The sequence below is a fragment of the Macrobrachium nipponense genome, chromosome 7, assembly GCF_015104395.2.
Source record: "Macrobrachium nipponense isolate FS-2020 chromosome 7, ASM1510439v2, whole genome shotgun sequence".
NCBI classification, from domain to species: Eukaryota; Metazoa; Arthropoda; class Malacostraca; order Decapoda; family Palaemonidae; genus Macrobrachium; species Macrobrachium nipponense.
Window position 1 is genome coordinate 57,929,624 of NC_061109.1, and position 15,000 is coordinate 57,944,623.

The following is a 15,000-nucleotide window of genomic DNA, read 5'->3' on the forward strand; positions in this document are numbered from 1 at the left end:
ATATAACACACTAAGAGTAGGACTATTATAGGAAGAGGGGTCCCGAGGTATGACAGGTGTCTTGCAGGGTAGAGAGTTTTATAAAACCTTCAATTGAGATCCTTAAAAGCCTGCAGGATATTCTAACCTACCATTTTCCTTTTATCTCTCTCTCTCTCTCTCTCTCTCTCTCTCTCTCTCTCTCTCACTTTTTATTAATGTTTCTCTTAGTTTTCACTCAGCCGCTTTTCTGGTCCATTCCAGTTTACTTTTTTCATTCTCTCTCTCTCTCTCTCTCTCTCTCTCTCTCTCTCTCTCTGTCGTGTAATTGCCGCAATATTTTCTAAACGTTTTAAAAAATTTCTCTAATCCTTTTTCTAATCCATCGACGCTCCCTTTATTTTTTCTCATCATTATTTCCACGTATTTTTCTTCAGTGATCTAATTCTTCCTCCCCGAAGCTTTGAATTTAGGCCTAACTGGCTTTATTTCTGAAATGTTATAGCCTTCGTCCAAAGAGATGTTGCTGTTTGTTAACTGCTCCGTTTGTTTGCAGGATTTGCCGTTTGTTAGTTGTTCTGTATGTTTGCAGGAATAATGAAAGAGTGAAGTGTAGATATTTACGACGATTCTAGCCAAGGTTGGCGGGAAATCACTTCAACTTTCGGAGAAAAGGGATCTTTTGGGATGCGGATTAGTATTATTATTATTGTTACTAGTATATATATTAGTATTATTATTATTTTTCAGTATAGCACGAGTCACTTAAATGATGGAGAAGGCCACAGTGGCGTAAATTTAAATATATTCTGATATATATATATATATTTTATATATATATATATATATATATATATACATATAACAATACATATATATATATACATAATATATATATATATATATATATATATATCTATATATATATATATATATATATATATTATATACACAAACGAGAGCTTTTGAATCGAGAGAGGTCTCGTTTATACATATTTTTCTAATATATATATCTACATCTACACCAATTATTATTATATTATTATTATTATTATTATTATTATTATTAAAAACACGCAAAACTATCATAAATAATCTTCTTAAATACTCATTAAATCCCTAGAAAACGAGTCCTCGAAAAAAGCCTCATATACATGAAAAAAAAAACAAGAATAGAAGAGAGTACCGAACAAACACTCAGTAAATCAATAAACAAATAAACACAAACATTAAGTCAAGTTACAAAACTCAAGGCACTGGCAGCAGTCATTTTAGAGTGGCAATGTGACCAAGAAAACCATCATCCTGAATTTGCACCTAGATATTTTGGACCAGGTGCATTTATAAATACCTACATTCTTTTAATATATCCGCGCTGTAATTTTTATTTATTTATTTTATTTTTTTGGCATGACACATCCTTATACCAACATCTGTTCGTTACTCTTGGTTTTAACGACCTCCTAATAAACTGGTCCTTTTATTAGTTTCTCATGCGTATGACTCCTTTGCTTCTTATCGTAAAATCTTAATTGATAAAAGATATTTCGTTACGAACAAACACGCACACACATAAATAACTATGTATGTATGCATGTATGTATCCGTAGTATGTATGTATGTATGCATGTATATATATATTATATATATCTATATATATATATATATATATATTATATATATATATATATATATATATGTGTGTGTGTGTGTGTGTGTGTGTGTGTGTGTGTGTGTGTATACACACACACACACACACACACACACACACACACACACACATATATATATATATAATATATATATATATATTATATAATATATTATATAATACATATATATATATAATATATGTATTATATATATATATATATATATATATATATATATATATTATATATATATATATTATATGATGAGGGATGCTGAAGCCATTTCTACTTTTAGAAAAATGATAAGATATTTTAGACAGTTTTAAACTGGTAACTAGCAGTTACGACTGGCATGTGATTTTTAAAAATTTCCTCTTTGTACATTTAATCTAGGCCCGATAGAAACGCCAATTTAATAATTGCCTTTTCTCATGAATGAAAATATAAATTACAATGGGAAATAAAAATAAATTAAATAATATAGCTCTAGACGGGCTAAAAGATGCGATAAAAAAAAGAGAGGGAATTGGCAGAGATAACAGAGATGATAAATCTGAATGAATGGATTAAAAATGAAATGAAAATAACAAACTATCTCTCTTTTCAGTTGAAGCTGCACCATCAATAGCTCATCTGAATAAATAAAAAAAAAAATTAAGCCAACTTCCCAGTACATAATCTAACCAAGGTTAAAAAAAAGAAAGAAAAAGAAACGGAAAAGAAATATGACACCGATAACGGTATATGCAATCGTGAGGCGAAGATGACTCTTGGTTTTAAGGCTGAACCAGAAAGATAATCGGAGATAATCGGAGATAGTGTGTGTGTGTGTGTGTGTCTGTATGTGTGTGTGTGTGTGTGTGTGTGTGTGAGAAGTCACTTTGCATTAACTCTCCCCGGTCTGGCCACACGAACATGGGGCAACGCAGAAGCTGTCTTATTTTTTTTGTCTTTTTTTTTTGTCGGGTCCTTCTCTTTTATGACACCAATTACACCGGGGGCCCGCCAGACTCACTCTCTCTCTCTCTCTCTCTCTCTCTCTCTCTCTCTCTCTCTCTCTCTCTGTATGTCTCGTTACGAGGGAAATGAGGTCTTGAAGCGAAAGCCGAGAAGTAAATTGAATTCGTCCACAGGGCCAGTTGAGTTCTCATCTTTTCTGTGGACAAATATCTCTCTCTCTCTCTCTCTCTCTCTCTCTCTCTCTCTCTCTTCTCTCTCTCTCGTACAAACACACGCATACAACCACACACCCACATACGTTCCAAACCCAACGATGCGCTTCGATAATCAGATTGCATCTCTGCATTCACGGTCAAGATTGCCATCAGCCTAACAAGACTAATATCGTCGTAAAAGCTACTGGATTCGGATACATGAAAAGGGGAAAAAAAAAAAACATTAAATATAATTTACTCCGTGAGAAAAACTAGACAAACCTTCGCAGTCTATGAATAAATGGACGGGGACGCGAAGCATCCTGTCATAATTGGATATGAGCCCCACTATCACCTCGACATTAGCTGATCGCTTGTTGTTATTGGGGACTTTTCGCTATGGAAAGTACTCTGGAAATAAATTCAGCTCAGTGCTAGACGTGGATTTTACCTACAAATAAGAACGACATTCAGCTCTTTTATGTCTCCAGATTTGCGAAACAAGAGCCGAAAATGCCTCGTTTTCGAGTGCAAGAGAAGTCCCATTTCACGGCCTGCGCGTCAGGAGGCACCAGAAGCAGTAGCAATGAACGCAGCGAGAACGGCTTGATTGAATGTCGACGACGAAGCAAATCCCTCAAATATACTCGCACAGTCATAAACACGCATGACTAAAGAGAATTGATTGCCTCGGACGCTCCCCCCAATAGCTGATGAGTGGACCCGTTTACAATAGCAAGTAATAAAGGTACACTGCGTCTACAAGTTACGATAACGTGTAGCCAGCCAGCCAGGCAGCCTTTCGCGTCGTCTCCCTGGCAGCTCTAACACAAGGTTTCACCCACTGACAACGGGAGAACCCCGAGCCACCAGCTCTGTCGGACGTCGACAAAAACTTTTACAACACCGCTGTTACGGAATCTTCAGGTGGTTTGCGTGTAATAATCCCTTTACAGCTCAGTTTCGATGAATATTGGGGCAGGAGGGAAGGCTCTCAGAGGGTTGGGGTGGCAGGGGATGCCTGGGGACCTTGGCTAGGTCTCTCTCTCTCTCTCTCTCTCTCTCTCTCTCTCTCTCTCATTGTGATGGGTTGCAGTGCAGCGTTCTCTCTGGTTTCTTTCATTCTTGATGGGTTGCTCTGTTGCGGTGTCTGTCTTTCTTTTCATCATAAAGGATTGCTTCTTCTATAATTCTTTCACTTCTTTCAGGCTAAATGGTTGCCAGGATCGATATTTGTTTCTCCGTACCGAAGGGTTTCATATGCTCTGCTTGGTTTAGTCTGGTGATCATTGCAAATATGCTAGAGTCTTTTAAATTTTCATTTGAAAAACAAAAGTGGCGGTGAAATTCTCTGATCTTGTTGGATTGCAGAAATATATCAGCATGTTGTGTGTGTTTTTCTTTTTTTCGAATCGGAAGGATCTGTCTCCATAATCCTAAATGGTTGAAGAATTGCGTGCCCTTTTTCTGATCCATTACAGCAATGATTTTCTTCATTTTTTAAAATCTACAGGTAACAGGAGTCATTATTACATTAATCTCCATTGTCTGAAATTCCTTCGTTGTCCTATTCATTTACCTCACTAACTATCGCATTCTACATTCTAATTCTATTTTCTTCCATTTACACTTGACGATTTTCCAGCTCTACCGATTCATGACAAATTGGGTTAACTAGAGGCTAACTATTTGGAAAGGAAATAAACCATTTAATAAGAGGCTGAAGGTGCGCGGATTATTGCCCGACATTTTGATGGATCAGAGAAAAAGTCTTCTTCGTCTTCACACTGAGGCCGGTGGGAGGGAAAACTCAATACAACTAAGCAAAGCAAACTGTGGAATACAAGATATGTCTTTTTGTTTTACATGGGAAAATGGGATGGAAGATGGGGGGGGTGGGGGGGAAGGAGGGGGAGGGGCGAGGTGCGGGTTAAGGGGAAAGGGCGTGGGCGGTTGGGCCGACCGAGTTGGAAGGAGAGCCACAGACCCGCCTTTGTTTGAAAGGATCCTGAAAGGATTAGTCTCCAGCCTGGAAGAGGAACACTGCAGGAAACTGAGGGAGTGTCCTCCCGTTACAGTCTATGATGATTATCCCTCTCGTCGAATTTCGGGAGGACCGCCAAATGCTCCCCATATGCTAATGAGTTGCACGCATTGGCAAGTCTGTCGGGCAGTGTGACAGGAAATTCGGCTTTCCAAGTCTCAGCCCCTGTCACAGACACACACACACACACACACACACACACATATATATAATATATATATATATATATACATATATATATATATATATATATATATATATATATATATATATATATATATATATATATGTATATATATATATATATATATGTGTGTGTGTGTGTGTGTGTGTGTGTGTGTGTGTGTGTGCGTGTGTATTCTGCCAAACCTAACCACCCAAAACGGTTAAATTCAAATAAAAAAGGTTTATAGGTTTATTTAGGTAAGTCTGCGACGCAACGACACAAGAGGCTTTTTAACATTATCATTAGAGACTTGCCTGTGGAATCGACATACTCGTGCAAACTTCTGCAATGTCAAGTGAAACCTGACGAGGTATAACACCTTCTGGAAGCCTTACGAATGAACAAGCCTGCCTCATGCAATGTTTGGCAAGGGTTTCTGATCGTCCGTACTCCACTTGCCTTTACAGAAAGTGAGTGGGGAAAACTGCATTCATACTGCATAGATTCTTCAAAAGCCATGTTTATATAGGGATGCCATATATATAGTATATATATATATATATATATATATATATATATATATATATATATATATATATATATATATATATGTGTGTGTGTGTGTGTGTGTGTGTGTGTGTGTGTGTGTGTCGCGCGCGGGCGCGTGTGTGTAATACTGTCAACGATTCGACGAGATGCTACGAAGGTAATCGAACTATAAATTAAAAATAAATAAGTAAAAAAACAATTTTAAAAATCTACCCTTGTTACTGATACTTGTCGGTACCAACAAAATTGGCCAAAAAATCAAGTTTCCAAGCTTTTACCATTTTCAGTCAGTAATCTGTAAGGAGAAAATGGGCGGTACTTTATCCGAAAAACAAAAACACTTAAAAACTTATATCTAAAGTCGGAAGGATGATATGAGAGTAATTTGTCTATGAAGTCCAAGATGTTATGTGAATTTACTCAAAATAAAATAACGGCCTCGATTCCAGCTATAAAAATATTCTAATAACCTGACAACATAATGAAAAACATTATTTTTATTTAAAAGGAAGTGGTTTCAACAGAAAGTGATAATCTTGAATTCACAGTCTGATTTCTAAAATGTTTCGTGATCTGATATTCGACGGTACTACATATTCGTTTCTGAACACACTGCACGCATTTTATTGCAAGCGCGCACAAACACACAAACCTAGCAAGTAGCAAAGAAATGGAAAACCCGAAGCAACCTCCAAAAGACACAGACAACGCAGACATAAACAAACACAGAAAGAGAAGGTAATGCATCACGTGACCTTGAGCATTTGTTTACAAAAGTGACGTCACGACGTCCTCCTCCCCTACTATCCCATGTCTTTCTTCTTCTTAGTTCTTACCTCGGAGAGAATGGAGAACACCTCCTTTGGTCTCAGCTTCGCGTGGACGAAGACGTGATAGGCCGCGCAGACAGCCAGAGCCGTGATGCCGTGCTCCTTCGTCAGCATCGAGAGGGTGGCTGAGACCAGCGCCGCCCCTAACCATACATGCCGCCCCACACGGCCGCCCAAAGCCGCGCTACCCCGCCCGCAGCCGCAGTATCTCATGTAGGAGAGCAGCGCGCCCAGGAAGAAGATAGCCGCGCCCACGTCGGCGCGTCCGACCACCCCCGCCACGGCCTCGGTGTGGATAGGATGGGCGGCGAAGAGCAGGGGCGCGGCCGTGCGTGCCAGACGGGCGTGGTGTCAAGGCCCGGGCCAGCACGGCAAACAGACCCGTGGCTGCTACGTGCAGGGCGACATTCGTTACGTGATATGACCTGGGGTTGAATTCTGATACCATATAGTTGAGTCTGGAAGTTCAGGAAAAAGAAAAAAAAAAAACATTTCAGTTGGTATTTTTATTCTTGAGTAAAAAAAAATTATTCTTGATTTTAAATTATTTGCTTTGAAAAGAAATTGAGATAAACATTTCATAACGAAAGCACAGTATATAACAAGACTATATTAACATATACATTATATATTATATATATATATATATATATATATATAAATATATATATATATATATATGTATATATATATATATGTGAATTTAGGAAAAATTGCAAAACTAATTTTAGCAATTTTATGTTGCTGTAAAATTTTTCAACAAGTAAGGAAATCTCAGGACAAAATGTAAGATGAAGTATGAAACTCTAGTTGAATTTGGTCTCAAAGAATCAAGTGGGTCATATATGTGATCCAAAAAAAGAATATCAATAAAAAAATCAGCCGCTATTGACTATACTGGATATTGACTATACGGGATAATCAACAACAAGTTTTTAGCAAACTATTAGCAGCTTAATATTATATAAGCTGTTACTCTACTACTTTTACTTTTAACAGTAATAATAATAATAATTGCCAGGGTATAGACAATTCCTTAGGCCTGTACACAAGAACACATTTTGATGCCTGAGCGCAATGAGTGATTATTTTCAGGGAATATAGATGATACTAGGACCTAAAAACCATAAATATTTTGGTAATAGAAATTAACTATATGAGGAACAAGGTACCTATAGGAACCTTATACCTGCAGAGAGAGAGAGAGAGAGAGAGAGAGAGAGAGAGAGAGAGAGAGAGAGAGAGAGAGAGAGAGAGAGATTGGCAAAAAGCTGGAATAACAAATCTAACTCATGAGGAGACACCTCTATGGTATGACATACAGAAACCTATAAAGAATAAAAATCCTTATGCCCTAATATCACGACTATTAAAGGACAGACGGTCATCTCTTACCTGAAGGAGAGGACGGTGAGGGGTCTGTAGGACTTGTGGGAGCCACTGTGAGTGAGAGGAGTCCCCCAGAAGTCATCCCACAGGAGCTGTGACAAGGGCGTCGTGGGTAATACATCGGGATTGGTTTTTATGGCGCGACTGAAAATAAAGAAGAGAAAAAGGGATTAGGTTCTGATAAGAAAGTCTGGGGTGAATCCTGTTTCTGTGTAATTATCTATATATCTGTATCTTTACAATTTATGAATAAAAATAACAAACACACACGAATATAAACAAAGACTTACAAACAAACATATAAATATAAACAAAACCGTACACAAATACAGGCAATAATAAACGATAACGCAAACACACACAAATATGAATAAAATTGCATAAACACTAACAAAACCTCACACATACAAACAAATATAAAAAATTAGCCAAACATATAAAAAATTACAAACAAGCAAATATAGATTAAAATTTACAAGCACACTCACAAAAACAAATATAAAAAAAATTACACACACAGAAACAAAGAAATAAAAAAGACTCACACAAATATATAAAAACAAAAAATTACACACACTCGCAAACAAACAAGCATAAAAAATTATACATACACAATAAAAATTTTTTACAAAATAACCCACACACAAACAAATAAAAAATGACATACACAAAAACAAAAATTTACAAAATTACTCACACACAAACAAACAAACAAAATTAAAAACATACACAAAACAAAAATGTACAAAATTAATCACACACAAAAAAAATTAAAAACATACACAAAACAAAAATTACAAAATTAATCACACACAAACAAATAAAAAGATTACAAACATACACAAACACAAATATAAACTAAAAATCACGAAAACTGACATAAAAATAAATTACACTCACGAAGATACACATTGGTGATAGGCTCACCGCGGGGTGGACGAGACAACAATTCTAAACAAGGAATATATAATCCCGTATACTCTCTTTGTTACACTTAAAAACAAAATGATCTTGTATTATTATTATTATCATTATTATTATTATTATTATTATTATTATTATTATTATTATTATTATTATTATTATTATTATTAGCCTAGGTGCACGTACGAAAAAGAATTAAGAATTAAGGAATAAACTAAGAAAGAGAAATAACAAAGAAAATCAATAGCATCGTACAATTAAAACGAAGACTTCTGAATAAATTATGAAAAATTAGATATTGAACCAATGTATTTGGGTAAGCAGTTTCATTGTCTTACACGGCGCACTGTAGGCATTAATAAAGGGTGTTTTCATCGTCTTTTCGGCTGCTAACTGCACCCCCCACATTTTAGCGTTTTACTCTACCTGTATTCCCGTTTCCTATCATCAGTCTTGCTCTGCAACACTGCTATTGCTACGTAAGGTCAGCTGTGGGATTGTGTCCCAGTTCCACCTTGCAATCCTTGTGCTTCATTTCTTTTATTGTATAAATATCTTTACCTTGCTGTCCAACAACTCTAACTCCTACTGACTGCTTTCTAGAGCGCTGAATGGCAGAAAGTGTCCCATTGCTTGACTTGACAGCATAAATGTCATAAATCAGTCAATTGCACTCATTACAATATATTCCTCGGACACACCAAATAAATTTCCTTTTGTCATTAACAAATTCCAGGTGGACAAACTGTTTTGCTCAGGTAAACGAGCACTGCACAAATCAAATGAAAGTGAAGTAAAATATTCCATTTTTATATGATAAAAGGGCATAGGGGTAGCAGTGACTTGAATGCCAAGATGGATAAAAGGAGGGCTCAGAAAGTATTTGGGTGGACGAAGTGGCAGAGATGTTGAAAAGAAAGGGTCTTCATTTCAAGGCCAATCGTTCAGTGTGTTTCGGGGATTCGGCTCCACTGCTAAAGACTGCATGAAGATGCTGTTACTCTGCCAATTTTCTGGGGCCAACCTTTGTTGGAAAATTCCATTATACATAAATCAGAACACCTAACAATTTTTATTCTGAGTGCTGAAACTTACTTGAGAGAGAGAGAGAGAGAGAGAGAGAGAGAGAGAGAGAGATACGGAACAAGACACCAATACCTCAAACGACAAGAGACACATGAGATGAGAGAGAGAGAGAGAGAGAGAGAGAGAGAGAGAGAGAGATTTCATTCATCTTTAACTTTAAGGACAAAAATATTGATATCTAACAAGTCGAGAGAGAGAGAGAGAGAGAGAGAGAGAGAGAGAGAGAGAGAGAGACGTCTGACGCCCTGTATGAAATAACGAACTACACACCAATACCTCAAAAGACCGAAGAGAGAAGAGAGAGAGAGAGAGAGAGAGAGAGAGAGAGAGAGATTTCATTTTTTTCAAATTTCCCCTTTTTTTTTTTTTTAACTTAAAGACAAAAATATTGATATCTAACAAGTCCGAGAGAAGAGAGAGAGAGAGAGAGAGAGAGAGAGAAGAAAGAGAGAGAGAGACGTCTGACGCCCTGTATGAAATAACTTAACTACACAGGAACCAATACCTCACAAAGACCGAAGAGAGAGAGAGAGAGAGAGAGAGAGAGAGAGAGAGAGAGAGAGAGAGAGAGAGAGAGCATTGGTGTGCGCGGTTGGCCCCGGCTAGGGACTGTCAGTATGCCGTTTACGCCTGATTTCCTCCTAAACAGTTGAAGAGATCTGCATCGTTCCACATTTCTTCGCCTCCGTGTCCTTTTTCTCCGTCCCCAGATTTTGGCATTTTGGTGCCACGACGCCTCCCGAACTCACTTCCAGGTGGAGGGCCTTCTATTCGCCTTGCCCCTGGCCTGGCTTCCCGGGGCCTTCGGCCTCGCAGCAGGAACGTCTAGGCAACGCCACAGCTGATTCCCAATTTACGAATGAAACCCCTTAAATAATGTTCAGAATCCCTCTTCCTCCTATCCCCCCCCCCCAACCCCCATTAAAAAGGTCATTGGCAACTCCCTTGTTCATCCCCAGTCCTGGACAAGGATTGGGAAGAAGAGGAGGTAGAAAGAGGAGTAAGACGAGGAGGGGGTGGGGGAGGAATAGGAGGATCTTTTGCATGCATCCTGAGCTTTGATTCCTCAGCATCCCCCGTATGACTGTCAGTCGGTCCTCTGGGAATCAGCAAAAGGACAAGAATCACACACAAAGTACCTGAAGGGGAAGACAGAAGAGGCTTACTAATTTATCCCGATTCCAATATATCGCTAAGGGTCGTTAAGCCAAAGGACTAGAACGGAACAAACAACTACAGCAATAAATACAACGCCAGCTGTATTTGCAACTTCATGAATAGTTCTGGAGAAACACTAGTGTTAACCATCGATGGGTGGAGGATAGCCAGGGGTGGGGGGGGGAGCCTGGCAGAGATTGGGGAAAGGGGGAGGGAAGGGGTAGACTGACGACGAGGCAGAACCCCTCATTCAAGTATGACCTCAAGTGGTAAGTTACGTAAGGTCAGAATTGGCACAGAAAATAATGAATAAAAAAAATAAAAGGTATCCTTAAGTCATAAAAGGTTCGATACCTTAGGCCTGTGAATGGCTAATTAATTTGGGTTTTGCACGAAGGTCGTATGGGATCAGAATTTCTTCGAGAGCGTGGAGCCTATTGAATAATTTTAACGTGATGAAATGAGAATCTGTATTTACATTTATTTTTCGATATTTCATGAGTTCGATTTCTACTAATTTAGCTCAAAGACCACTTTTAAATATATATATATATATCTTATATATATATAAAAATATATATATATATATATATATATCATACATTTCTATAATTTAGCTCAAAGGCCCACCCTTTTAAATATATATATATATATATATATATATATATATATATAATATATATATATATATATCTATATATATACTATATATATATATATATATATATATATAATATATATATATATATATATATATATATATATATATATATGTCTTAGCAACCTTGCATACTTATTATATTACTATATACGAAACAAATCCTCATTGCCACTTGCTTTCTTCTGAAAAACAAGAAGACAGACTTACTAATTTATTCTCTCTCTCTCTCTCTCGGTCTGGTCTCTCTCTCTCTCTCTCTTCCACCCATCCCCTCCCCCTTCTCTGTCTTTAGCGTTGATGACTTTTTTTCTTTTGGTATCGTTCCACTAGTTTGTAGTATCAAAGTAATCTATCTATCTATCAATCTTGAAAAAAAAAAAAACTGTACCCGATGAGAACGTCGAGAGAGAGAGAGAGAGAGAGAGAGAGAGAAGAGAAGAGAGAGAGAGAGAGAGAGAGAGAGAATTCAAACATCTAGAGAAACTACGACAGTAAAAACGGGTTGGGTCGGAGCATTTCACGTATGATTTGGCCTAGTGTTGGCCGCTTCGGCTCCGTCCTTCTTACTAATGCTTCTCCCTCTACTGCCGATGCTCCTTTTAAGCAGCAGCAGCAGCAGCAGCAGCAGTAGAAGTAGTAGTTGTAGTAAAAGAAACAGTAGAAGTAGTAGTAGTGATAGTAGTGTTAGTTCCGTCGCAAGGGAATCAGGAGGAAGTCAAAATAGATCATGATTTTTACGAGTGGGATTTGTACATTCGTAGGATATTATTACATCAGCAGAATGAAGAGAAGGAGAAAGAGAGGGATTGAAGAAGTAAGGAGAGCAGAAGCAATGGGAGAAGAAGCAGCCGGAGCAGTCAGTCAGTAGCATTACGATCGTAATAGAAGTACGTGGCATTATTAGCAAAAATGAGAATTTCTTATTATTTGATCGTTTATTCTGCGTCCCAATACTGAATACTCCAGAAGCTTCCGTGTTTCCTAGGTGTGACGTCCATGCTACTATAGGGTTGTTCTGAGGCCACCGTGCCCGTCTCTGTCTCTTGCACACAAAAAAAAATACTGATATTATTTAGCATGAATACCTGCACTCCACACTGCAAACATTTCCCGCTCTTTAGACGACCGCACGATAATAATTTCACTGTCCTTTTGATTTGTTATAGGTCTTTTCACAGTTTAAATATGGCTTTATACTGGATATTTTCACATGTGTTTTCTTCAACATTACAACCGTGAAATGGACAACCCTCTGCTACCAACACTTCTACAGGTGGCGGGGAAACCAGTTAGCGATACCCAAGAGTTGGGTGGCATTCACCTGTTACTACCAACGCTTGGGGGAGTCAACTCCTACCTAAGCTTACCACAAGTGTTTTATATCTATGCGTACCTCCTCCAGTATTTTCCGAGGTTTCTCCCCTTGGTGTACTCTCCGAACAATGACCTAATCAACTGGGGGACGTTAACTTGACGTGGGCAAGCCCAGTGTTGACGTGGTAATCGAAAGCTTTGCTGAGTTTGGCGTATTAATCGTCTCCATGACACGGAATATAATGCAAAGTATCGGTGAAGTTTCTCTCTGTTCCGTTCTCTTACAATCATCAGAATTTTCATACCTTCCCTATTATATCTCATAATCTTAAACCATGCTCTTGGAAACCAGCAATACAAGGATATCCATAATCGACACAGTTGCAACAGAATAGGGGTGATGGCGCAACTGTGGGAATATATTTCAATCTGTCGTTTTCTTGTACCTACGCGAGATGTTGTAACTTTGAGTTATATTTTGCTTAAACTTAGGTACTTTAACTTCACATTCTGCTACTTGCGCTTCATCTCGACTCTACGGATGGGCCACAGTCTTGCTGTCTTTATAGATCAATCAGCAGAATAAAGAAGCCTACTAATAGCGAAACAACGAAGCTACATCATAACAAAACGTAAAAGTAACCGCCACGACTTATAAGTAAACCAGTGAAACCAAAATCAAACGAGACACTATTTCCAAAGCTAATAAGAAAAAATACAATTCTAACATTTAAAAGGTCCTCTCTGGATCGGTGTTTGCAAATGGCTCTTATTTACACGGCAAACACCAGGTAGCTCAGGACAAGAGTATAATTAGTCATTCAATATGTTATTCTTCGTAGCACCTACCACTTGCGTCACCCTACGCGCCGCCAATAGACGACCAACCTGTGTATTTTGCATTTTTGTGAATGGACGACATGCAAATGCTTAAATCGAATTGAATTATAATATGTTTATGTTTTTAGGAAGTTTCTGTTTATATTTCATATTTTGTATCCGTTGTTTATTAACGCATCGCTATAGAATATTCCTAAGCTAAAATGTCTTCCAAAATATTTATAATCCCGATTGCTAAGGTCACGCGAGAGAGAGAGAGAGAGAGAGAGAGAGAGAGAGAGAGAGAGAGAGAGAGAGAGAGAGGTCTACAAAATCATATATTTGGATTGACAAAGTCATTTCTGATATATATATATATGTATATATATATACTATATATATATATATATATATATATTATATATATATATATATATATATGAATAAACTTGATCACGAAGTATATAAAACGTGATGCTATGTAAAAATAAAGGTTTTTTGCCACGAAGGAAAAAATGAAAAAGCGAGATAGCCAAGTACTTTCGGTCCTGTTCGGACCCTTTCCTGAGGCAGTTTGCCTCAGTAAAGGGTCCGAACAGGACCGAAAGTACTTGGCTATCTCGCTTTTTCATTTTTTCCTTCGTGGCAAAATCCTTATATATATATATATATATATATATATATATATATATATATATATATATAATATATATATATATATATATATATATAATATATATATAATATATTCTATATATATATATATATATAATAATATTACTATATAGATATATTATATATATTGCTTAACTCAACGAAATGCTTTACAATCACTTTTGTTCCTTGTAAATACAAATCTACCTTCCTAATTTCGACAGAAATGTCCTATTTTACCTACACAAAAATTAAACATATTACTAAGTTAATCCTGCCAGTAAACTAAACTGTCTGTGGCAGAAGAACTCTCTCTCTCTCTCTCTCTCTCTCTCTCTCTCTCTCTCTCTCTCTCAGTGTGACAATATTCAGAAGCTGACTCCCTGGCAAGACTATAGCATACCGCGCGCATTTAACTAACGCCCCTAATGGAAAATCCCTACTGGAACATACCTCAGGGCGGTGGTCTAAATCATAACAAACAACTATTATTTGGGAAAAAGGAAACCACCACTTGGAACAATCGTGTCTGAAAGATAAAGATCCTTGTAGCTGCTGACGACACCCAGACAGGAAAACAGGATTCCAATACCAGAGATTAGAAAACATGAAAGAAAATGG

General features: G+C 37.4%; 1 protein-coding gene across 1 annotated transcript in view; it reads right to left on the reverse strand.

Annotated features, from left to right (window-relative positions):
• LOC135217444 (protein O-mannosyl-transferase TMTC2-like) overlaps positions 1-15,000 on the reverse strand; it is a 214,711-nt gene that overhangs the window by 70,268 nt on the left and 129,443 nt on the right. The window contains 3 exon segments of the mRNA XM_064253314.1: positions 6,381-6,723; positions 6,725-6,832; positions 7,770-7,907. Of these exon segments, the coding sequence (XP_064109384.1) occupies positions 6,381-6,723; positions 6,725-6,832; positions 7,770-7,907 (589 nt within the window).